This window comes from Electrophorus electricus, chromosome 10 (genome assembly GCF_013358815.1).
Source record: "Electrophorus electricus isolate fEleEle1 chromosome 10, fEleEle1.pri, whole genome shotgun sequence".
Classification (NCBI taxonomy): Eukaryota; Metazoa; Chordata; class Actinopteri; order Gymnotiformes; family Gymnotidae; genus Electrophorus; species Electrophorus electricus.
In genome coordinates this window covers 12,807,325-12,832,363 of record NC_049544.1, presented here as the reverse complement: position 1 = coordinate 12,832,363, position 25,039 = coordinate 12,807,325, and the positions used below count along the sequence as shown (strand labels likewise).

General features: G+C 40.5%; 2 protein-coding genes and 1 long non-coding RNA gene across 3 annotated transcripts; 2 read left to right on the top strand and 1 right to left on the bottom strand.

Moving 5' to 3' along the window:
* Window positions 1–241: 241 nt before the first annotated feature.
* Window positions 242–16,709, bottom strand: ibtk (inhibitor of Bruton agammaglobulinemia tyrosine kinase). Its single transcript, XM_035530773.1, has 28 exons — window positions 16,363–16,709; window positions 13,909–14,812; window positions 13,543–13,639; window positions 13,252–13,376; window positions 10,951–11,061; window positions 10,686–10,856; window positions 10,471–10,588; window positions 10,037–10,217; window positions 9,532–9,655; window positions 9,193–9,370; window positions 8,925–9,078; window positions 7,860–8,465; window positions 7,682–7,768; window positions 7,515–7,597; window positions 5,941–5,978; window positions 5,689–5,785; window positions 5,503–5,604; window positions 5,264–5,381; window positions 4,947–5,007; window positions 4,700–4,827; window positions 4,003–4,139; window positions 3,659–3,798; window positions 3,461–3,567; window positions 3,204–3,299; window positions 2,894–3,049; window positions 2,584–2,769; window positions 1,088–1,223; window positions 242–855 (listed from the first exon to the last, which is right to left on the bottom strand). The coding sequence occupies exons 2-28, from the start codon at window positions 14,230–14,232 to the stop codon at window positions 724–726; spliced, it is 3,993 nt and encodes a 1,330-aa protein (XP_035386666.1). The 5' UTR covers window positions 14,233–14,812; window positions 16,363–16,709; the 3' UTR covers window positions 242–723.
* A 1,692-nt stretch (window positions 16,710–18,401) lies between these two features.
* LOC113572290 lies at window positions 18,402–22,950 on the top strand. The gene is made up of 3 exons (XR_003410093.1): window positions 18,402–18,812; window positions 22,454–22,558; window positions 22,889–22,950. It is a non-coding gene; the product is annotated as an uncharacterized LOC113572290 (long non-coding RNA).
* tpbgb (trophoblast glycoprotein b) lies at window positions 18,812–22,140 on the top strand. Its single transcript, XM_027001713.2, has one exon. The coding sequence runs from the start codon at window positions 18,907–18,909 to the stop codon at window positions 20,062–20,064; it is 1,158 nt and encodes a 385-aa protein (XP_026857514.1). The 5' UTR covers window positions 18,812–18,906; the 3' UTR covers window positions 20,065–22,140.
* Window positions 22,951–25,039: the final 2,089 nt, after the last annotated feature.

The following is a 25,039-nucleotide window of genomic DNA, read 5'->3' as shown; positions in this document are numbered from 1 at the left end:
ACATTTATGTTGCAGGTCCAACAGTTGCATCATACTCCCTTCCAGTTAGTTATTTTAGGTTCTACAAAGTTCAAGTTCAAGGTAATATCAGAAAAACTACCAATTATACCACTAAATTCTATAACTGTGAACCAATTTGTGCTCACGCTTATGTGGCATAATGCAACTGAATACAAATTAAACATGCAGAATTGGAACAATAAAACCCACAGATAATCACCATGTGCAAACTCATCCGGGCCAGTATGTGATTTGCAACATGAGTTTTATTCAAATTAAGTCACTATGCAAAGGAAAATCAGCACTGATGCACATATGTTCTTTATTGCATGCTACTGCCAAAATCCTACTTTAACAAACAATGGAATAAAGGAAAAGAGCAATGAACAGAAAATGTGAAGAAGGCTTCAGTTACCATTCTGCCTGTCTGCAGTAATGACCTTGTTACTTGTAGCACGCAGAGTTACAAGTCATGTCTAAGTGACACATTATACATTTCAGTCCTTCAATGCAAACCTCTCTTAGCCCTCTTAAGGACACATTAAATCCTTAATACCAGACATAAAAAACAGCATCCAAATGCCCAACAAAAGAGCCTAAAGCAAAAACAACCCTCATTAATCCAGTTCCACAGCCAAAAAGACAATTTCAGATACATGTGAACACTGACAATGGAGCACACGAGATATGTAGCTGATGTGTTAAGGTTACGTTGCAGTTCTGCTAATATGAATACTTGTTCCAGGTAGGAGTGGCTAAAGGGCCTTGGGGGGACCTCTCCACCACAATGAGCTCGTCAGGATTGTTAAAGGCCCTGTAGTGAACTAGCAAGTCCTGAATTGCTCGCTCCTCCACCTACAATGGCAAACAAAGAAAACAGGAAAAAAGGAAGGCGATGAGAGGAAAGAAATGATCCAAGAGATGCTCCACACATTTAGGGGTGGTGATGTCTGGAGCATCCCCTCTACACTGAAGTTCTTCTGTGTTAGCACAACTCATTCAAGAAGCACTGGATACATATACTACACAATCTGCACACTACTCTTCCTGTCAGTTTGCCATCCTATATCTATAATACAGAACTTACCTGTATCAATGCCAGAGGCTTCTCTCGACTCCGTATGAGGGCTGCTTCCTGCTGCTTTTCTTCCTCCACAATGGATGCAAAGGTCACCGTGGTGACAGCAGTCGGTGGGCTGCCCACCTGCCCAAGCACCCATGGCCTGATGGGACAGGAAAAATGAGCTGCCGGCATGGAGGGTTTATATTGTGCAATTTACTGATTTGCATGCAATTACTGATTGTGCATACTACAGCATGTTATGTTATTTTATCTTCTTTTAGATGGAAAACAGAAGTTGAGTTACCCAACATAGTATGTTTTTTTGTAAGTATATTTGTGTATTAATTAATGCATGAAAGATCCAGAGGTTAAGTATGTACAAACGTGTAAAAAAAAAAAAAAAAAGCCTACATGCAATAATTTCCAAAGCAGCATGTTTCGTGAGCAGATGAAACTACAATAACAGTAGACTATGCAGTGTGTCCTTGCAGGACTAAAACAATATTTCCAATTCTGAAAGCTTGACAAGTTCCAAAGCACTCAAGCCATCAGCTGGACATTAAAGAATAGTCCATTCCTAAGACAGCATCAGCAGGGACACATAAATCCTGTGTCCTGTCTTTGATCAGCTGCACTCAGGGTAAACCACGCACACACACACGCACACACAGGCGCACGCACACGCACAGATTACTTGTGACATAGCCTGCCCTTATCAATCTAGATTATGAACAGAACACTGACTGTATCCACTGACTCATAACTGGTACCACAGTACGCAGAGGACATAGGAGGACGCGTCTTGGTTGGACGCCAAGAAACTGTAGCCTGATATCAGATCAGTACCGGCACCAAATGGAGGGAAACTCACTGTGAGATTCTGCCCAACCTACCCAACACACATCATGGAGAATCTCAATCATCCATCCATGCCTAAATGCACTGTTAATTATTAATTAAAACCATCCTATAGGTGTGTGGTTAAAGTCTAGACCTTGTCTTTTGCCCTGTACAGTTTGCTAGCCATCCATCAGCTTTTCATCAATGGTCAATGTCTACTGCCATGCAGCTTTTCAGCCAGCCTCTTCCCTGATGATCACGGGTCAGTTTCTGACCTCCGCTAACCACAACACTGCTGGTTGGGTATTTTGGAGTAGAAGAGCACTCTCAATCCAGCAGTAGCTGGATCCAACATAGGTCAAATTCCTAGAATCACTAAAGTTCAGATCAACATTCACAACCATACCAGGTTAGGGTTAATACCATGTGGAGAATGGTATTCCACTAAGAGAAGCCAGCTTCTACTGTGAAATTTCAATTCATCATTAAATTGACAGTGAAAGCAGGGGATCCATGTGTGTCTGCAACATTTGCTGTATGAACCAAAAAGAAATCTAGTAATGGAGGATACCATCAAATCCATATTTAAATATAACAGTGCCCCCTAGAGGTCTGAAACAGCAGGGAAGTGCAATGCCTAGCTGTGAGCATGGGGTTGAATGGAGTGTTCGGGGTCTCACCGTGCAGGCCTGTCAGTGTTGCTGGGCTCAGAACACTTAAAGGTCACTCTTTTGGCACATGTGGCCAAGGTGCCCGGCAGACCTCCTGCAGCTGGGGGGGAAGCTGTAGACGGCTTACCACGCTGCTCCTCCTCCACCAGCACATCCCGGAAGGAGAGTGAAGGAGAGGACAGCACCGCCGTCGCCCTGAACACACAGAACACGCTCTGATCAGGGCCAGAGCTCTCACAGTGTCCTCCAGTGACTGAGGAAGAAGGGGGAAGTTGTCTGGAAGGGAACAGGAGGAGGCACACAGCAGAGACATACTCACCAGGTCTTGGTGGCAGGCTTCGCTGGAACAGCATCAGGGGGTGACTTGCCAGCCACACCCTCCATGCTGCCCTCCCTGGATGCCATGGCCATCATCTTCCTCTGCTTCTGAGACAATTTATTGGGGATGGCTGATGGCTTACCGCTGCTTCCAGATCTGAAGATTGCACATATGTTAGGGTAAGCACAATGGGAAAAACATTTCAAATAACTGAAATGTTCATTGACTTAAAATAACACTTCATAGTGTTGACACTTGACCTAAGCACGAGTAGTTTAGAAGTACTCAGAGAACTTGTAGAAACACTCACGAGCCAGGGCTTTTCGGAGCGGCTCTGTAGTTTAGAGAATTGGCCTCCATCTCCATAATGGCCCTTAGGTCCAGGACAGGTGGTGGGCGAGGGAAACTGAATACAGACACAAAGACTTCTTGCCAAAAGGTACACTGTTCAAAGCCACACAAGGTCCAGATACTACACTTTATACTTTATTGTAAATCAAGGTCACAATGTAAGCAAGAAGGAAGCAATGGCTATTCATCAACAATGAGGAGAGTGGAGAGGCTCACTTTGCCTTAACCCTTGGGATTGGTTCAGGGGTGGAGCACTTAGGTGCAGATCCAGGTCTCAGTGTGGGGGTGTTCAGAGTCTTCCAGCCATATCCTGACTTTTCATCCTCAAGTGCAAACACACACATGTTGCCAGTAAATAAACTCAGTAACATTTTTATACAGTGTATGTACATATTTGTGGTACTGTGACTTTACCTGTGCATCAGTTCTGTCTTGAAAGACTGGTGACTGAAGGTCTCTAGGGCTGCCAACCCCAATGTAACTGCCCTCTGAATCAGATGTAATCAGCTCATGAAGAGATTCCACTGAGCAAGCCTTCCCTGAGTCTACCAATCCTGTGAGCATTAAAACCCGTGTTAGAGAGGTCAGTTGTGTCGATATGGACCAGCTTGGCAATGTAAAGTTCCAGGTGCATTCGCTGTCAGCATACATTGCTGCAATGCTTTAGTATGTTCTGAAACGTACTGCAGTACATGTTTCTACTGTTTTGTGTTGGACTGCTATAAATGTCTGCTATACTTAAAATATGTAGACCGTACCTGAAGGAGGTGTTGTTGGAATAACACTGGTGGGTGAGCTCTGGATGATATCAGACAGATTGTAGCCTCCTGAGCTATTGGAGCGTCGCCGAGGTTTCCTCTTAGCTTTCATCTTGGCTTTTTTCAAAAGACTTTCACTGAAAAAATTAGGCAATATCACAACTCTGCACTAAACAACAAGGGCAGTACCACTTGTTAAATCGAGTCTTAACTCAACTTGCAGTTCAGTGTCAGCAACTGAGATACACGGAGTGTGAGTGAGCAAGTCGCCATAAGCATAGTAGGTTAGTTACTGAGTATTAGCATACTGTATCAAAGAATTAACCATAAGTAGAATAATGTCTTCAGATACTGGCAGCCATAGAAGCTGGGGAAAGCAGGTCATTCATATATATATATATATATATATATATATAAATAAATAAAAAACATCCAAGTTACTTCTGGTTTATGTTTTCATAATATGCGTCCTGCACTCAGCTGGTAGTAGGGGGATTTTTGGTTTTAATAAGCAGTTTAATGCTGAAAAAATATTAAAATATTATATTCTTAATACTTGCATATTGAGCTCTCAGTGTAAACAGGACAAGACAAAAACTAGTCAGTTCCTTAAAATCACTTCTTTACAGGGCATAAAGAAATGAACAGAGTCAGGTTTGGAAGCCCAGTGTTAGAGGTCTAGTGAGTCGGAACGTACTTGCAGGACTGCTCGTGTTCAGAGCTGGTTTTACAGGTGGCGGCTGAATCCCAGCTTATATCTTCATAGGCACTAAGATCAGGGGCATTGAGATAAGGGGTAATATGTCGTCTCTGCATGGCTGGAATCTGAGGAAAATCACAGCATGACAGAAGAACCTTATAGCTGAGACTGGATGACAACAAACAGCACATATAATATTTGTGCATCATAAAGCACACAGCCACCTGTGTGGATATAAACTCACCATTTTTCTATAAGCATCCGACAGCTCCACTAACACATCATCACTCAAAATCTCTAGGGCTCTGGGACAAATAAGAATTTTTAAATTGTCAGAACACCTTTGGAGCCTTGTCCAAAATGAGTTTTAGGTATGCCAAGCCTTGCTTTACTATAGATTCAAATATCAATTTTTTTTACAACCAGTAGCTTATAAAAACATATTTCCCCACATAGAAGTAGAACTTTTCCTTTCATTTTTTTGCTGCTAAACAAAATAATACATAATTTTTAGACACTGTAGACCAAATTCTAATTGACAGGGTGAATAGGAATTTTCACCTGGACTCGAGCATGGCGGCCATGTTGAGGCCGATAAACTGTAGGCAGGAGAGTTTGAGCTGCTCAGCACTGTACACCACGGCAAATTCCAGTAGCTCGGCGGCGTTCTTCAGAGTCACTGCACACATACCAACAGCGCTCACATGAGCGTCCCACATCACTCGTGTGGTGCAGCTAAAGGAGGCGCATCGCATGCAGCGAAAGAAGCTTAAATGGAGAATAGAACAGAGCGGACTCACGGTTCTCCGTCAGGGCCACCTCGCACATCTCTTTCAAGCGAGTGATGAGCAGTTGATCGGCCACCACTAGCACATTACACACAAACTCCACACTCAGAGACTCTGCAGCAGACACAGGGACACATGGCTCACAGAGTGCATTTTACACCTGACTCAAAGGATTCACAAGTCCTTAAAGAAAAATACCTCTAACAGTGGGTGACTCATCTGTGTAGATGTACTCCAGTATGACCTGCAAGACCTTGGCACTAGTGGGCATCTTCAGTGCATTACAGCTGGTGGACTGAAGGGGGCAGAACAGGGCAACACAACTCCAATAACTGCTGAGTGGCCAAGCTGCCAGAGGCTGCATGTACACTCAATATACATGCATGAGCAAAGGATGTACAATCAAATGGGATAACTAATATCTAACTTTTCTTTCAGACATGTTCATACCTCTATCCAGGTGTTCCCCAACATACTGTTAAAATACTCTGCAAAACAAAGTGAATGGGCAAACTTGAGAAATGCTGGAAATAATTTCCTGTTGTTCACAGTGATAACTTTCAGCCTTTATTGTGTAAAGACACGTAATCACTTAGTCAGCGATCCTGAACAGCAGTTTAATGCTAAATAGACTTTTACTGAGCTAGATAGCACATGTAAACACAGACGATACTCCACTGCCTGAAGGAGGTCTGAAACTCATGTTAAGTAACCACATCACATCCTATGTGGCTCTGTTACCCAGCACATTGGCTTTGAATGTTTGCTTTAACCTGTGAGAACCATAAGTATATGAATAATAACGCTGTTTTTTCCTGGCCAGTTGTGTCATTTCATCATCCTTTCAAGCACAAGAAAGATCTGATACTGTATGTAGTCTATGAGTGCAAAGATCTGATACTAAATGTCAGATCTGATACTAAATAACAGTACAAAAGATCTGATACTAAATGAAATCTCTCTGTACAAAGATGTGCCAGACAGGTTGCAGGCACGCATTTATAGAATTAAAGTACTAAATTTCCTTTAAAATTCGAATTATTTTTAAAAGGGCAACATCAAAACTGCAAAGTAACAAAAATGTGGTAGTTAATTGTGTATTCTCTGACTGTTTATGACTGCAGTCAAGTGAAATGGCTCTGTGTCAGTAGATTTCTGAAGAGAAGCCTCTGGATTGCTTTGGGTCACGTCATGTGCTATGACGTCAGCAAGACCAAGACACACGGCTTAAAACCACTGAACATGTATAGGTAGTGACATTATTTGAAGGGCAACAATCTTGCCTTCCAGAATATTCGGGGGTTTTTTGGCTTGGGAGGAAATAACAAACCTTACATTTAATGTGACATCCAAACATGGACATCTACCTGCTGTTGGGTTGCTTTACTTACGTTTGTATTTTTGCTGCTTTATTACACTATAATGTAGGCTACATCAACCATGTCATCCACATACTCTTTTTTCCCTAAACCGAAAGATAGTTTTGTCAATAAAATAGTGAGGATGTATTATAACATATGTTAGCTATATTTGTAAAAGGTTCCATAAGAACTAAAAATTCCTGGACACTGGCTTATATATGAAACGGATGAACCAGCAGTACTAAAGGGTGAGCCCGGCTCCGATACGTCACCGTCAACCATCGTGCTGCAATCCTGATCGTTACTTAGCTGCTCGTCATAGTGCTAATGTAGTATTTCCATAACTGGCCTGTCCATGACTGAGGCACAAAGACCAGATCAGAACCCAAAGAGAGTGCTGGGAAGGTACGCGGGCCTAAAAGGCTATTGGTGTTGCTCTTTTGAATGGTTCCCTATAAAAATACATGCGATTCCTATATGGTTCACTCTTTTTTGCATAGTACATTCATTCATTTCCCTACTCTGATATTATCTCCATAGTATACTTAATAGGTGTTAATCAAATCAGGTGTTCTTCTTAACTTAAATGGTTAAAAAGACAACAGAGAAATATATTTCATTACACCACACCACAATGTAATTACAAGACTAAAAATAACTTACCAAGTCGGGCACACAGAACACACTTGTGACAAGGGAACTCCTTCCCGTCATCAGACCTCAGGGTGACATCACAGAGGTAGGGACTGAGAGATTCCAGAGCAGGTTTCACAATCAGAAACCCGAAGATTTACATCACTAGAAAGTAAATGGCTTGATTCTTGACTCACCATTTCTTCTGGTAGAATCTTGGTTTGTTACCAGTCTTCTTCTGCACAACATTGATCTTCCCATTTTCATATTTTACTCCGTCAAGCCTATGAATGATGAAAAACAACAACAACAACAAACAACAACAATAATTGAATGAAACTAAATGACTTAAACGAAAACATCCAGAAGTCTCACCTTGCAGAGAGACTACCCAAGCCTAGTTTTTTGGCTACTCCTTGCAGCATCTTCACTGGATTGGAGCTAGGTTCGCCCTTATTCTTCTTTCCAGACTTGGCACTTTTGTTCTTTGACTTGTCTATCTCACTGGGAGCCGAGGGAGGCAGGGAGCGGTAGACCTCCAGTGCGGAGCGGCCGCCCAGGCCCAGCTCCTGCAGACTGTGGATCAGCTGCTGCTGCTCCTGTAGGGGGCCTGGGCTGAGGCGCGGGGTGGCCAGCATGGCACCGTGCACCAACATCTCACAGGAGTCGGTGTAGACAAAGCGCAGAGCCTGCTCCAGCATCTCAGGAGAGACCTTCTCCAGGATCAGAAGGTCACAGCCCAAGGCGTCTGTGCTCCTCCTCACTTCACAGCCCCCTTCGTCGGCCTGGCCAGTCTCGGAGAGTAAGAGCTTGCGGAAGAATTCAGAGCGTGTGGAAAGGACGTACTTGTGGGCAGGAAAGATGCGGTCGGCGGCCTGAAGAGTCACATCATGGATGCTGTCCGTTTCGTCAGCTTCAGCCAAAAGCTGCTGGAAGTGCTGGGTGAATAAGGAGGTTGAAACTGTGGGCACTTCATACAGGCTGTGCAGAGAGAAGGGAAAGTCACTGAATTATCTTCAGCTAGGGGGAGTAGCACAAATATTTATGGGGAGCTTGGGGGGTAGAGGGTGGTCTAAAATGTGATGCAGAGAAATGGTGACAATTAAATGATGTGGTTAATCAAAATCTCATTGGGTTTAGGTTTAGACCAGCACTGATGGACAGCTCTTGGAAATCTACATTCCTGCCTCCAATCTTCTAACAAAACCTGATCTGGCTAAATCATTGCCTTCTTAAAACCCTAATTAGCTAATCAGGTTTTAAGACACTGTCAAGAACTGAACTCTGCACAAAGCTCCCCAAGCAAGGGTTGGTGGCCACTGGTCTAGATAATGACAGACTCTAAATTTCAGATAGGTACAGTTGCTCTCAATGACGGGACTGATGGGAATTGTGTGAAAATATGCATCACCCCCCAACCCTTTTTTAAATTGCAAGAACCTTGTTTTGGGATCCGACTGCAGTACCCCAAAATTCCGTCCCTTGGAGTCCATGGTGATGCTAACGGCTCGGTGGATGTAGGGCAGCTTTTCCAGACGAATGCGCTCATAGACACCTACACCTTCACAGTGAGCACTCACCTCTGTACCCACACCTGAAAAACATTCACTTTTGGATTACATCCATTTCCCTTAATCAGATTAAGTCAGATTTCATATTATAAGTAATAGGCACAAGACATGAAGATTCTATGATGATTGTAGTTTACCTTTCTTGTCAACATTCTTCTTATATTCTCCAAGCCACTGGCCACTAAAGCCCTCACCGTCCTGCGTGACGAACATCATTTTGTTGTTGCCAAGAGCAATGTCAGCCATAAAGACCTGTCGACCATAGGCCCACCTACACTGCCTAACTAAGGTGCCTACGGAGCGCCAGCAGAACACCTGAAAGATGGAAACAAAAACAGAGGGAGAGAACAAGAGAGACAAAGACAGATGGAGAGCCAGAGAAAGGACAGAAGTGATTAAGGCTGTCCCTATCCTTTAAGCACATTCAACACTCTACTGTTCTATAAACAAACGTAAGCAAACGCAGAAACTCTCACCCTCCCAGCTTCATCCAGGGCCAGGATGGAGATCTTCTCACCCCCACTCTCATTAAGGAGCTGGGGATCCACCCGATGGTCCAGGCTTCCTCCGCTGACCACTACTTTCTTGATATTGAGTTGCCTGCAAGACAGAATCAATCACCTTAAAATCTATAAAAAATATTTTTAAAAACCCAGCCAAACCTCAAAGTTGAACTGCAACTTATTCATAAAATTTTATAAAAATGCATTAACTTTCTGTAATACAATTAATATAATTGAAAGTAATTCATTTTCATCAAAACCACTAGTGGGTGAGCATATTAACACACCTGCATAGCTATGTGACTATGGGAACAAAATTATGCCACTGTCTGACCATAACAGTTAAAAATCATTGCATCATTTCTTATGTCCACCACCCCCTCACCCCCTAACATACTGCTGACGTATTCCTGAGAAATGCATCTCACCGGTTCCGGTGTGCTTAAGGCCTTGCTCTGTCTACTGGGACTATACTCACTTGGAGGCCAGCTTCCTACACTGATAGTCAGCAAGCAGGTAGATGTCCCCCTTTTCTGTCAAACACACAGTGGCACCATTACTGGCTGCAGCCATGGCAATGGTTGTGTCCTTGTAATGTAGAGCAGACACCAGCCGGGGCACGATTACACACTTCTCTCCATTTGGGTCCAGCAGGTAGCCTGTGGGTGTTCAAATACAGCACAGGCAAATAAAAGCAAAACAGTCCAAATTATATAATAAAGACATTAAGAGAACATTTACAGAACAGAACATTAACAGAACAGAATATTTCAGAGGAAATACTTATTTAAAAAAATAAAAAGTAATGTGGCAGCTTAATATTTTTGGTAAAAAAAGAATGTTGGCAGAAAAAAAAATGTCCTTGGTTTTATGACCTAGAGCTACACACAGATATCACTTGTAGTTTCTTACCCAGCTGCCCTCCATTCAGCCCTACAGTGTAGACTGCATCTCTTGTCCACAGAACAGTGTGAAACCTTCCAGCAGCAACACCAATCACACTCCTGCCTTTGAGAGACCTAGAGGTCACCTGCACTCAATAGTATAAGCAAAACTCACTGATTCTTCACCCCTTCCAAACACCTTCTACAGTATGTGCACTTTCTACAGGTCTGAGCTTCTCTGACCTGTTTGGGCACCTGGCTGGCAGCTGGAGGAGGTGCCAGGCCTAGCTGGTGGTATGTGTTGAGGCCAAAAGTGTAGACATAACCTTCCTCAGTCAGAACCACTGTGTGATCTCTGGCTGCTGCAATTTGTGAACAGTGATGAGAGAGGAGCCCCTCTACCATTCGAGGAACCTGAAAAATCCATAGACACACTTACAACATTGTGGGAAGAGGACCTGGCAGGCATCATATCTGACACTAAAACAAACTGCAAAGAGGAACCCACCAAGTATGTTTGTTCATCCCCGTGTCCAAGACGTCCACCCTGACCATGCCCACAGGTGTAAACCTGGCCTTTCTGAGTCAGAAAGACAGAATGGAACTTGCACAAGACCACCTAAGAAAACAGACAAACACACAAATGATGCATTAGAACTGAATAAAAATGTTTAGATAAAAACACCTTAATTAACACCTGAATAATGTCCATGACAAGGCCTGTGAGGTTAGGTTTAAGAAAAATCCATAAGAGTTAATGGCATGAGAGCAGCATGTACCAGCTGTGTTTTATTCCTCATGCATGTTTGCTGAAATACTTTGTGGTGGTGCAAGTAGCAGAGATAAGCCAAACACAGCATCATATCTAACGAAAGGCACTCTGTAGAGAGGAAATAGATGTTCTGTAAAGCATCCCATGCATAAGCCAAAGTCAGTCCTGCACGCAAATGCCTTCTCCCTCTGTCACATGTTCAGCTTATTGAATTAGAGCATGTTATTAATTAATTAATATTTAACTTTAAGCATCTGCAGAACAGCAGGGTTGGCACAGTGGCTTCTCTTTCCATGGATGGGGCACCTGAAGGCTGATGAATGGTTGGGGAACATGATCCCCTACACACTGAACATTATGAAAATTAAGATGCTTCTGAAATGAATACACCAACAACTATATGAACTCAATGCATCAGATGACTACTGGGTGGAGTTCTGTTGGGGGCAGGAAATAAAGAAAATTAATGGTCATTGGAAAATTGTGACGTCCCAAGCAGGGGGGGAACTCTATTTCAGTATTTCAGTGCTGTACATTTCAGTACATACAATGCACTCTGGCTCATCATTCCAGACATTCCAGCACACGGGACTTGAACAAATGGTGATGAGGTTAATGCCAGCTTTAATTTGAGGATAATTACATCTGTACTGGGTGGCGGATAACTGTCGCACAGAATGTTTTATATACAGTACCCCTGATTTATCCTTCACATTTCTGCAAATCTCAGACAGACTGGGAATTGTGTGAACAATTTTTGGTATATAAATAAATAAAACCAAATCTATCCAGTGCATCCTGACCAAAGGACAAAGACCACCCGAGACAAACTCTTCAGATTCTACACATTACAGCTGGTCTTCTGTTACACAAGAGTTGCCATTGGTGAGATTTACTTCAATGATCTGACTCAGGAGAAAATAGTAAGTGTAAAACCATCACAAGAACTGATGTCTGGTCAGGGCTTCTGTTCTCTAGACCCACAGGATTTCATATTTAGTGGAAATTGGAAACCTTGTGATCCATGTTATGGCAAAAGAATTTAATTGAATAGCACAATTTCAAGCTTCAACAAGTCCATGCATCAAAATTAGAAGTTCAGCAGCAGAGTGCATGTGCACATCACCTGAGCTGCTTAAGAGTGGCTGTTCTCACATGCCTGCCAAAGGGCTTGGTCTGCCCTGGCCTGGCTGTACAGAGCACTGCTATCCTACAACATGTAACCTAACCGCACATTCTCACGATCTTTCACTCATCCGCTCATAGGAGTTTACAGACGGCTTCTCCTTTCAGAAATGCTTAAAACCCCAGTGAAAGGTTGTCAATCACCATAGCCCATTGCATGTAAGCGTACACTGTTTAACTGCCTGTAACAGCTAATGTAAATGTAAATGAGACCCCAAAATCATTGAGAGAAAAGTAATGGTCTCCGTTTGATACATAGCATAGACAGCTTTTATTTACAAGTTAGTTCAGCTGGCAGGTCGAGGTAGGCATTGTAGAGCTATTGAGGTCAGTATAGTGTTATCTAAGAGATTTACAATACACTTTCCAGCTCTGTCTCTGTGAACATTACATATTCATTAAATGAAAGCATGCTTAAATGGGTACAAGTATGAACTCTGAAGCATATCTGAGAAAAGCTAGGAGTCTTTACACCTAAATGCAGCTTTACCTTAGGTCGTTGTAGGTAGACATGTTTAGGAATTTCCTTTGAAAGTATTCTACTCAAAGTCCTTTATTTAATAAGCAGTTCTTAACTGAAAACAGTTTTGAATAATTTACACAACATTCTACAGGTGCTCTATAACTAGCTGCTGGAATAAGTAATATGACAAAGGTCAGGAAACAATGCCTCATAGGAAAAAAAAACATGAATGCAAAGTGCAAAGATGCAATTAAAACAAATTTTAAAAATCCTGTTTTTGGAGTTTTATCTTGTATGTCACAATGTGGAAATAAAACAGAGGACGTGCCAAGAGCATTCAGAAAACAAGGACTCACTATCAAAATATCTTAGTGATGTCCAAAAATTACCTGCTTAATATATACTCCAGTTCTGGCAAACAGGTCCACAATCTCAGGATGGTGTCTACTCTCCTGGTTTCCATGGCCAAGGCTAAAGTTGCTGTTGTTCCCCCAGGTATACACTTCAGTAGGATCTGGTAGATGAGGGCAGACAATTTATGAGGGTATCAGTATGAAAGATTGCTGAACATAAGAATGTAGCCTGTTATGGTTTTAATCCCAATAGATTTCTTGATCACAAGTAACAGCCTGGTAAATATAATAAACAATATAACAGATTATTGTGTTAAATGTGCTCACCGGAGCTCTGGAACACAACATGAGCAGGGCGGTCCTTCATAGTTAGATCCAGAACAGACAGTCCCTCCTTATCCGGAATAGACAGTGCACCGCCATGCTATAACCCAAAGATACAAAGGTTCAACAACAACAAAAATCAAACTATACAAAACATTTGTGTGTGAAAAAGGCACAGAATTTAAACACATGCGCACACACACACACACACACACACACACACACACACACACACACACACACACACACACACACACACACACACACACACACACACACACACACACACACACAGAGAGAAGAGATTCATTTCCCCCCCCGATCCATTTAGCTCCAGACACCACTAGTGAGTAATCAAATAAAACTGACCTTAATGAGGGCCAGGAGGCAATGGATTTGTCCATAGAAAGCACTACGATGCAAAGCTGTCCAACCAGACTCCTTGTCCTTCACCAGCAGGTCAGCGCTCTTGCTGTCCAGAAGCCACTCCAGCAGGGTCCGTTTCCCAAGGGAGGCGGCGAGGTGGAGCGCTGTGCGCCCAAACTCATCTCGCAGAGTGGCAGCATTGTGGCAGTGGGCTGACAGAAAGGCCTTCAGACGACCTTCCGCGCCACCCGTCACAGCAGCCACAATCTCTTCCGCGTGGCGAGGGGAACGGCATTTCGGTGTGCATTCCTGTGTCACTACACTCATCTTAAACACTCCCAGAAAACCCTAATCCTCCCACAATCAGCAGATAAAGCCTTCCCACTGTAGCCTTAGCTTCCAATAAATAACCTCCAAAAAAGATAAATAATGCCACCTTGATGAAACCCTACTGACAAACAAATGTCAGCTTACAATCAAACTTCCTGCAGTCAAAAGCTTTGATGATAAATAAAAAGCAAAAAAGTACTCTTCAAAAAACTTGGAGTGCTAGAATTGTGCATGTGTTCAGCTTCCACTGCACCCTAGCAACCCCGGGGTGAAAGGCCACCCTTACATCAGTCCATCATATCAACAATGCGATCCACACTAACCACCACGGGAAGGACCATCAATAACACCAAAACTGATAAATATTTGGCTATTTCTCTTCTGTACAAAAATTTACAAACATTTAATCAATTATCCAAAAATACTTTCCTTGTACGTTATCTAGTTTAGCTTATTGTGCAAAAGGCAACAAATTCTGCAGCCCCCCAAAAGTCCATCTAAGCAGTCCATCAAGTTTGAGGGGAAAGACCCCCCAAAACACATTACCTTTTTAAGCCTCCATAATTGGTAATGGTACCTGCACGGAAAAAAATAGAAAAAAGAAAGATTTGATAACTGAATTTGATTTTAAAAAGATCAGATAACAAGTAAATTTCACCATGCTCTAAAAGTGCTGGCTTTTGCCTACATTTTTCACTTTTACTACTGTTGCTGTTTATCTAAGACACTACTTAAAAGCACTTTGAATTTTAACAAGTTCTAAAAAGATTTTCAGTAGTCAATTAATTTTATTTATCTCTCTCTCATATATATCTCTCGCAAAATAATTGGCAGATTATATTCCAATTAGTCAAACTCTAAATAAATGGCTCTTCATTAGTCTAGATTTAGTTTTTGGTTCTTTTGCTTCACTTGACTTACAATCAAATGTCCAGTCTATATTTTTATATATGCTGTGTCATACAGCAGGCCTATCCATTTTACAATTACAACTACCATGTTCACCCCAAATATTTGTACCTGCACGGGTCTACGCATTCAATAAAGTCAGCAAACATTAACTAATATTACGTATATAAAAAGGTAGTCAAAATTGTAGTTAGTGAAGTATACAAAGTTTCCAAAGAAAGAAGATGCTTCATACAGAGATTTGTACATTTCGTACATCGGTTTATTTCACCGCAAGTTTGACTAGCTCTATATCTACTGCCTTTATTGTCTGGAGGGGAATAAAACACACACGGAACTCGATATATTGGATTATGTGTTATAGAAAAGGCTTCAAGCCTTGGCAACTATCTAACTAACATTAGCCAAGTCAAATATTCCTGCAACTCCAGATAATTTGACAGACATTTGACATTTGACAAGTAAAAGATAGTACTCATTAACCCTAAACTTAGCCTGAAGTAATTAGCTAGCTAACCTAGATTAGTTACCTTAGCTAGACAGTAAATGTAAAACTAGCCAAACGCCTTCTGTTTTCTCTGACCGCTGTCTAGTTTAGTTAACTAGTTTGCCTAGTTAAACCTGAACTGATCAAACATTCTTATGCATTTATATGTCTTTACAAGATGAATTGTTTGACACTTTCCAAGTTAGTTAGCAAGTCTCGATTGCATAACAGCAGAAGGCAATGCGGACTCAAGATGTGGCCTATCAAAAACTTCACATATTTACATGACGCCTTTTACCCAAATCTATATGTGTGAAAATATTAGCTACACCTTCCATATCGAAAATATTATTGAGATAGTCGGTTACTTAACGCGGCTCAATTAAATCCAAAGCTAGTTTAACATTAGCTAGCTAGCGTTAGCTACCTACATTTAGCTAGCTGTTTAGCGAGTTTTATACAATAACCTGGACGTTGTTGTGCAAAGGTGCACACACGTTCAACGTAAAAAGTCAATACAAATTGTGTATTCTTGTTTTATCCATAAATCCAGCTAGACAGCTGTATAATCGGGTGAGCTGTAGGCTAGCTAGCACTTCAAGTTCTGCAAATTCCCTAGCTAAAGCTAGCTCAGTTTGCTTGGTGTGACATCATTAGGCAAACTCTGCAAAACAAGCTCCCATCCTACCTAGACCTCACCAACAAACCTGGTCAGAATTTCGTTTTCTCACCTGCCGCTAGATGAAGGAAAAAGCAGCATCTGAGTCTGACTCGGTACGACAAATCCTGAGGCACATCTTCAACGAAATACTCCTACTTTTATAAATATTCCACAGAGCTGCGGCCAGTACCAGGTTAGCAAGGCAAGCCCCCAGAAGGCATAACAAAACGAAGACCTCGGATTGGCTCCCGAAATGCTGTATTTTCAATTTCTATTGAACTGTTTCACATTGACGGCTATATTTATTATTAATACATTTCGCTGCTTGATTTAGCATAGTCTATGAATATATACAGAAATTCTCATGCGGCAAATAAAAATGTATTTCTACAGCGGGCATCTACATCAAATGTTAATGTTCCATCAAGTCGATATGAGTGGGGGAAGCTCTCTTTGGCAACCTCTCCTACCATATGTGGGTCACTGATAGCGAGTGTCCCCTCTCATACGTCATCGTTTGTGGTTAGTTCGGAGCACCTTACGCTCAAAATTGCAGTGTTTTTCTTTTTTGGCTAATTATCGCTTGAAGGGTCGATCCATGGCCTATGGTCAGACTGATCAGTAGTCAGTCTGGAAGTTAATTCCACTTAAAATATCTGTGTTTCAATAATTAATTGACTTAAAACATCATGTTTTGCTAATTAATTGATCTATATTTTATTAAGAGGCAGCACTTATATATATATATATATATATATATATATATATATATATATATATATATATATATATATATATATATACACACACGCACACACACACAATTTTAAATATATATCTACATCTCTTATTACAGTACACTGCAGTTACTCACTTAGAATCGTCTTTGGATATATATTTAAAATTGTAGTAAAGTACACAGAATGTTTCGGACAGAGGGACTTCATCAGCTGTGCAAGCAAAGTTCTTCTGGATTAGCAGTAGGAGGAGCCAGTTTATATATGAAAAAGTAGTTTAAATCATGACATTCATTCCATGGGGTTCTAAAGTTCTAGGAGTATAGATGAGTATTCTTTGATGAGCTTTTTCTTTGAGTTTTCTCATTTCATTGATGCCATAGCAACAATAGGCAATGCAAACAGATATGTCATTAATGCAGTGTCCATTAGTATAAAAATGCTTTGGCACTGGAAATGACAAATTCTTAATTCTGATGGTCCAAAGATGTTCAACAAATCGATCAGCAAGATTTCTCTTGGTTCCTCCAATATAAAGCTGATTTCATCTCTTAAAAGTAATACAGTAGGCAACTCCCTCGTTGATGCATGAGGAGGAATGAGTGATGACAACTGATCCTTTTGTGTGAGTTATTTTAGTGGCTGTATTAATACATTTACATGTAGCACATCTAGAGCAGTTGCAGGCTACAGACCACAGCCATTATCTGAATGATCATTTATCTCACTCTTGACAAGCATGCCTTTGAATATTTTTGTCTCATCTGTAGGAGATTAGTGGAGGATCCTTAAAAAACAATCCTGAAGGATTCTTAAGTGTATATATATATATATATATATATATATATATATATATATATATATATATATATATATATATATAGTGTGTGTGTGTGTGTGTGTGTGTGTGTGTGTGTGTGTGTGTGTGTGTGTGTGTTTAATTTCTCACTGTGTTGGTGAAGCTGCAGTTAACGATCAACAATTAGAATAATGTCTAATGTACCAGAAGTCTGATACTCACACTAGGTCAGCTAAACCACAGATAGAAATAACAGGCATTCTGGGGTTAAGGATACAACAAATGTTAAACAAATGAAAAATATTATTTTAAAAGTTGTGTACTTAATCATATTTTCTTTACGCAATTAAACTACAATTAATTATAAACAGCAGAAAACAACTGAATGGCACCTTAACCTAAGTAACGACAATTTGTTATCTTAGTCCTCGCCAGGACACTGGACACGGTTTTACTCTTTAGCTGTTGGAGGGTTTCCCCATCCTAATGTAATGGTACAGTCCACAGAATGGTTTGTACCCAGGTTTCAGGGAACGGACAAAGAATGTAACTCATGAAGTCTCTGTGCCCAAGGCGCTCACGTAAACCCATCTGATAAGAATACGGAATACATTAGGGATATGACAAAAATAAAAAGTTTTTGGATGTATATCACCGTTTCTAAAAGTTTTAAATCTGAAGAGTTTGCAGGCTGGCTATAATTGTTGGTACGAATAAGGCGCGAGATCATATTTAACTTTTGAACTGATTCAACGAAAAACTGATTTAAAAGCTTGAACTGATGAACAAGAAGCAACACTGTCAGTGTTAGAACTCGACAACGAAGAGAATAACTGTGGGCATGTGAATCTGAGACCGATCAAACAGGTCCATCTGATGTCATCTGCATGTTGCCTTTGGTTTTGCTTCAGTCCGTAGCTACGTAAGACAAAAGTGTACAGACAAGTGGAAGGAATGAAGGTGTTCTCCGAAAAACATAAAAAGGTATCCATTTAAGACGTCTTTTAATTGGGGCAAACGCTTGTAACGTTGTTTCGTAGTATCTGTACTTTTCAGTTACCTTGATTTACTGTTTCCGATGTGTTCAAAAATGCGTGAAGTCGGCTCGCTGCGTTTACTGGTAATTAAGGGAAAAAATGCGAACCGCCACATCTTTACTTCGTGTGTGGTTCTCTTTCTTGCGTGCTTTGGCACAACCTCATCTGTGGAATGTCCTGATAAATGTGGCTGCACAACAACCACAGTAGAATGCGTTAGTCAGAACTTAATATCGATTCCCCAACCTCTTACTCTGAACATTACGACACTTTTGCTCAATGGAAACAATATTTTCAGTCTATCTGAGGAGTCTTTCCCCGTTCGCCTTGAACAGCTGACAAACCTGTATCTTTCTGGAAACCGAATAGAGCAAGTGGACCCTGGGGTGTTTAACAACTTGCCAAGTCTCCATTTACTTGATCTGAGTAACAATAAAATCCTGAATTTTAGTCCTGATGCCTTTCCTGATCACAGTATGCTTCAGGTCTTAAACCTTAGTAGATCTTTGTACAATGCCTCTTATGTTGATGTTGTTTCAGACCTTTTAAACAAAAGTGTTCCTGAACTTTCCCATCTTATATTGTCCAACAATGGCCTGTTGTTCCTTCCAGATAGCATATTTAACAGCTTGTTAAACCTCACCACTGTGGATTTGAGGAATAACTCAATAGTTTTGATTAAGAGTGGTACATTCAGGAGTCGAGCACTAAATTATTTGGACCTGCGGGACAATGCTCTAAAAAGGCTGCTCAATGGAACTTTAGCAGACTTTGACCAAATACCTGGTCTTCGGCTGTACCTTGCAGGAAACCCATGGCATTGCGACTGTAACCTTGGAGACATGGTGATATGGTTGCAAAGATCTGACCTGGTTGCGGACAAAATGAACTTGACGTGTGCTGAGCCTACAGAACTAAGAAACACCCAGCTCTTGAAGCTGAAAGATGAAGAGCTGCAGTGTATTTATTCCAGAGACATGAAGAGTGTTTTGGAGACCTCATATGTCTTTCTGGGTATGGTGTTGGCCCTCATTGGGGTTATATTTCTGCTAGTCCTTTACCTCAACAGAAAGGGCATTAAGAGATGGATGTATAATATACGTGACGCATGCAGGGACCACATGGAGGGCTACCATTACAGGTATGAGATCAATTCGGATCCACGTCTGGCCAACCTCAGCCTCAACTCAGATGTGTAATGAGATGCGGGGGTTGATTGGAAATGAGAAAAGTGACTTGCACAATGACTCAGCTCTAGATTTGCGTACTTTCTACAAGCTTGTGCCCCAGTATGCAGTGTGCCATGCCACATAAGAGATTAACTGGCTTCTGCTTGTGTGGACCAGTCATGCATGCCTCCCGCTGTCTTATGTCTGCTGATGTGTTCTGACATGTTTAGATGTTTTGCAATGCTGCATGAATCAAAAACGTTATAGAGGTTTCAGTCCTTCTCCATAAGGTATTTTGGGACAGTGAGGAATGTGATGCAAGTAGCTCTAATTCTGACAACTGCAAGACAACTGAAATGAACAATTATACATGGCATATACTTGCTACTGCTTTGCTTTTTACTCTCTTAAAATTTACAAAATGTTATCATGATTGCATTTTGTTTTTGTACTTTTTCAATAGTCATAATATTCAAACATCCACATTTATAAGAGTAGCCCATTTTTGAATTCACTTTTTTTTTTTTTTCCATGGATCAGCTTTTCTTATGAATAGATTCTGTTGGATGAAAAGGTTCTGCATTGATCCCTTTCTTCACTCCAGCGCTTTGAACTCCAAGCCTCCCGAACAGAACAGGGATTTGGCATGAATACAGATGTACACACAAATACACGTACACTCAAACATTCCAATGTCATTCCTGTGTCATATGTTAGAATATTATAGACATCTATGGGAATGTGTTTTTTTTTGTTTTGTTTTAAAAATCATATTTAAAGATCACCCTTGTACAGTATACAGTACACTGTATAGTATATATTATAGCAGTATATTCTAATAGCAAGTTCCAATGTGACTGCAGATAAAAGACCTATAATTTTGTAAGACATGATATCAGAATAAACATTGGACATTAATAGAATAGTTAGATACAATGGAACTAGAGCTCTTTCCTGAAATAGACTTAATAACTGGTATTTACTGGCTTTTCATTTCAAACTACTGCACATACTTTCAGCACCATTTCAAAGCATTCCAGGTCCAGAAGTGGATTTTGGTTAGGGTTTTATATATGAACAGGTATTACGGAAACAGTACTCTAGGGCTTTGATCATGCACATGAGGGCAAAAATGTTCCTCTTATTTCCACTGTATTCAATTCCTTTACAATTGGATGCTTTTTTGCCATCAGTTCCAAACACATTTTTCTGAACAAATGTATCACTTGCAGTGCTTTTATTCCATGTTTTTTTCAGGTATTGAAGCAGTAATTTGAAAGTAGTAGAATAAAAATCAATAATTTATTGTACTCAAATCTGTCTATTTCTAGATATTTACTTTTTAATTGTAAATATAAATGAGCATGGAAATGTAAAATATTCAATCCAGTAATTTTATTTTAGGCATTACCACACTAGTTCTAAAATGTCTTTGCAAATTATAGGCTCTTAATAGAATACTAAAACTTCTGTAGGCTAAAAAAAAAAACAGCTACATGCTTGGACAGAACAAAGGTAGCACAAACTTACTTTTGTGTAATTTGGTAGTACACAAAATCCTTTATATTCATCATGTAGGAACACTGAGGATACACTGAAATAACACTTTCTTTTCAGTTCTTTCAAACAGAATTCATGTACTGTATAGCTTACATGGGAAGTAAAAATGGGCATGTGTTTCATATTATAAATGTATGGAAAAGAGAATAAAAAGAGGGATATAAATTCAATGTGCTGAAATCTTTGTAGTGAAAGTGTATTGGCCCCAAACTTGTGTAGTTTCCACAAGCTTATGTCCCAATATGCAGTGTGCTGTATCAAATAGGACATTAATGGGTTCTGCTGGGGGCACCGATCATGCACACCTCCTGCTGTATTATGTCTGCTGATGTCTCATGTTTAGATATTGTGCAGTGCTGCATGAATCAAAACCTCATTACAGAGGTTCATCTGTCCTTGTCCAGAAGATATTTTGGAACAGCGTTGAATGCAATGCAAGGATGTTTCTAATTGTACTGAATGCAAGATGACAAAAAATTAATAAGTATACATGTCTTAACACGTGCTTGTCAGTGCTTCAGTTTTACTCTCTTAAAACTTGGAACATGTTACAATGTGTGCATAGGTTTGTATTTTTTCAGTGGTTGTAATAATATTCACTTTTAATTATTGCAGTTGTCCATTTTTATATTCACCTTTGTTCAGTGGTCATGGATTGACTGACTTATTGTTTAGTTTTATTTTTGTTATTTTGAAGTGCATACTTAAATGATGATTACTGATGCATTCTTCCTATTTAGCCATCCAACCAGATTAACAATTAGTTATTTTTAACCTGTGCATCAGTTCCAATGTTTTTCTTTCTATGTTTTAACTTGAGTGAAGTGTAATATGTGCTTAATATGTGCTCTTTATCTAGGGAGTCATGTCACTAATGGTACAGACCACCCAAAGAGAGGAGCACACATTGGCTGCATTCTGCTTGATCTGCGTACCACGCTACCCAAACAATCCCTATGCTGAGGTGAAATGTTTTTGTGATGCACTTAACTAAAGATAACAATTCATTCTTTGTTAGTGCTCAGTAATAATTAATACCTGATGAAGCATTCCTGTGTCTTTTTGTCTACCAGACTATTTTGACATTGTTGGTACTAGATGTCAGGTTGGGACAAAATGAAAAGTGGTTTGATCTTTATTTTCACACATGAAATTGTTTGTTTTAAAAATGAGTACCAGACTGTTGCAGCCCTGGCTGGCACGTTGCTTCAGTCACAACAAGCTGAACCGAGACCTGTGATCAACGGTAGTTCATCCAGTGAATGGGGCCTCTTTATCACATTTGTGTTTTTAGCGGTTGACAGGTGTCTCAGATCTCCTGTAAGGTTGGTGAAACTGGAGGATGGGAAAGGAAGAGTAACACAATCTGTCTGGCGTGTTGATGCCTCTGCTTGTTCCAGCCAAACGTGTTGTGTGGAGATCTGACTGCTTGCTCAGCCTGCAGATGTAGTTACCTTCATAGCTTGTAGAAACATGCACCTTTGAAGCTCATCCCAGGAGCCATGTTCACTAAGATAATGGCAAGTAAGATCATACGTAGAAGCTCACGGCAAGCTCTTTATCTTTTCGAGTATGTATTATTTGAAGACTTTTTATTTACCATGCTTTTTCTTTTTAATGTTTACTGATACTTTCTTCCCATATTCATCTGTAATGTTTGTTGCTGGTTTACTAACAGAACAAAGTCAGCTATCAGAGCAGAGGTTCATGTTTGTATAAAAAAAGGCTCCTTGTGTTCAGCGTAATGGAGCGGCTGATGACACCCTGAGGACCTGCCACACCCTCCCCAGAGAGGAGGGCTTGGGCTTCTCTCTCTATAGGGAAGAACAGGTGCTCACTATCTTACGTTTCCATGGTGACGATCTCGACCTCGTGCACTTGCTGTGCAGCAGGCAGCACATGGTAGACTTTTATTAACGAGTTTGAGCAGCGTACCTCAGCCATGCCTGGTTGAGCAGGTGTAATTAGGGGGTGAACAATAAAGGCCTGTGTGGGAGTGCTGGAGAAGAAAGGGGTGTTTTCTCAGTAGAGGCCTTACTGTCCTTATAGTGCCTATTAAAATGGACTAAATAGACTAAATAGTTTCAAATGTATTGTACATTCAATCAAACAAATGGACTCTTTCAAGTAATTATTTTACATAGCCGTTTATAGAGCTGCACTGGTGCAAAATTACTCATGCTATTATCATAATTCATTTATAAAAATATAATTCAGGAATGATAATAGCTCTAAACAGAGATTATCTCACACAAAATACTGTAGAATAACAGAATACAGTAACAGTCCATTCACTCTCACTGGCAGTAAGTTGCAGTTATTCACACTAATGCCATTCTCTGATTTACCTTAGGTTCTCTTAACCAAATGTAAGACTGTACAATAGACTGAAGGCATCATACTGAGGCACACATTTAGGTTTTTTTCAGAACTAGATAGGAGCACTACAAAACAAGTCTATGTTCATTTACTAGTCCCTCACACAAAAGTCTATGTTCGTTTACTACTCCCTGTCTCTGGTTTTTGGAAACCACGTCTTATTCTTCGGACACTTTCCTGGTAGTAAGGGATTGTGGCAATGCGTGCTATGTTATTAGGTCACCAGTGATTTGCATTACTCCCTCTGTGAGGCCCTGAAATCTCATGGCAAAACCACCACACACAAGCAGAGACAGAAGCACACCTGAAAGAGACTGCTAAAATGATTCGGGCAAAATGGTACATAGCTCACTGAATCTAAGGTATGGGGTAGACATGTCATTATTCTTATTGGAATTATTGGAATCATCTTGGAATTATTGTTATTATTATTACGATTATTATTTGCAATTGGGCAAAGGTTCATGCCATTCATGAACTAGCATTAGAACATATCCTTATCATGCAGGTGTATCGGTATTGTGATTCTCACTACAGGAGAGACTCGTTTAGCCTAATTTGGATTTATGATGCAACATATTAGTGTGCTGTTTCTTTGTTCCCCACTGTGCTGGATTACACAAGCATCCTGAGAAATGAAGACAAATGTGAGGTGAGAGCAATGCCACTTCTGCTGGGGCACTTTCCTGGCCTCAGCTGGCCTCTTGGGAATAAACTAGCAGGAAATTGGAGAATGCCTGCAGTGGGAACGAGCACTGAGCCTCATTTATACAGATCACAGTCACTTTCAGATACCAAAAATGTAAGATTTATCATAATGCACTTCTATGACCCCAGGTGTTATTTATTTACTTATTCTTCCAAATCCAGTTTTTGAATACCACAAACCCTGGCTCACCACAACGTTCATCTTTAAAGGAGGAGTATGTTACAGAGGAGTTCCATCTCTAATTGAGCTGTAGATAACTTGATATTTTGGTTAGATTATTTAAAGTAGTTCAGATATACTTTGGTGCTGAAAACAATGCCACTGTTTACTTTTCATGTCAAATAACCACTGCAGACA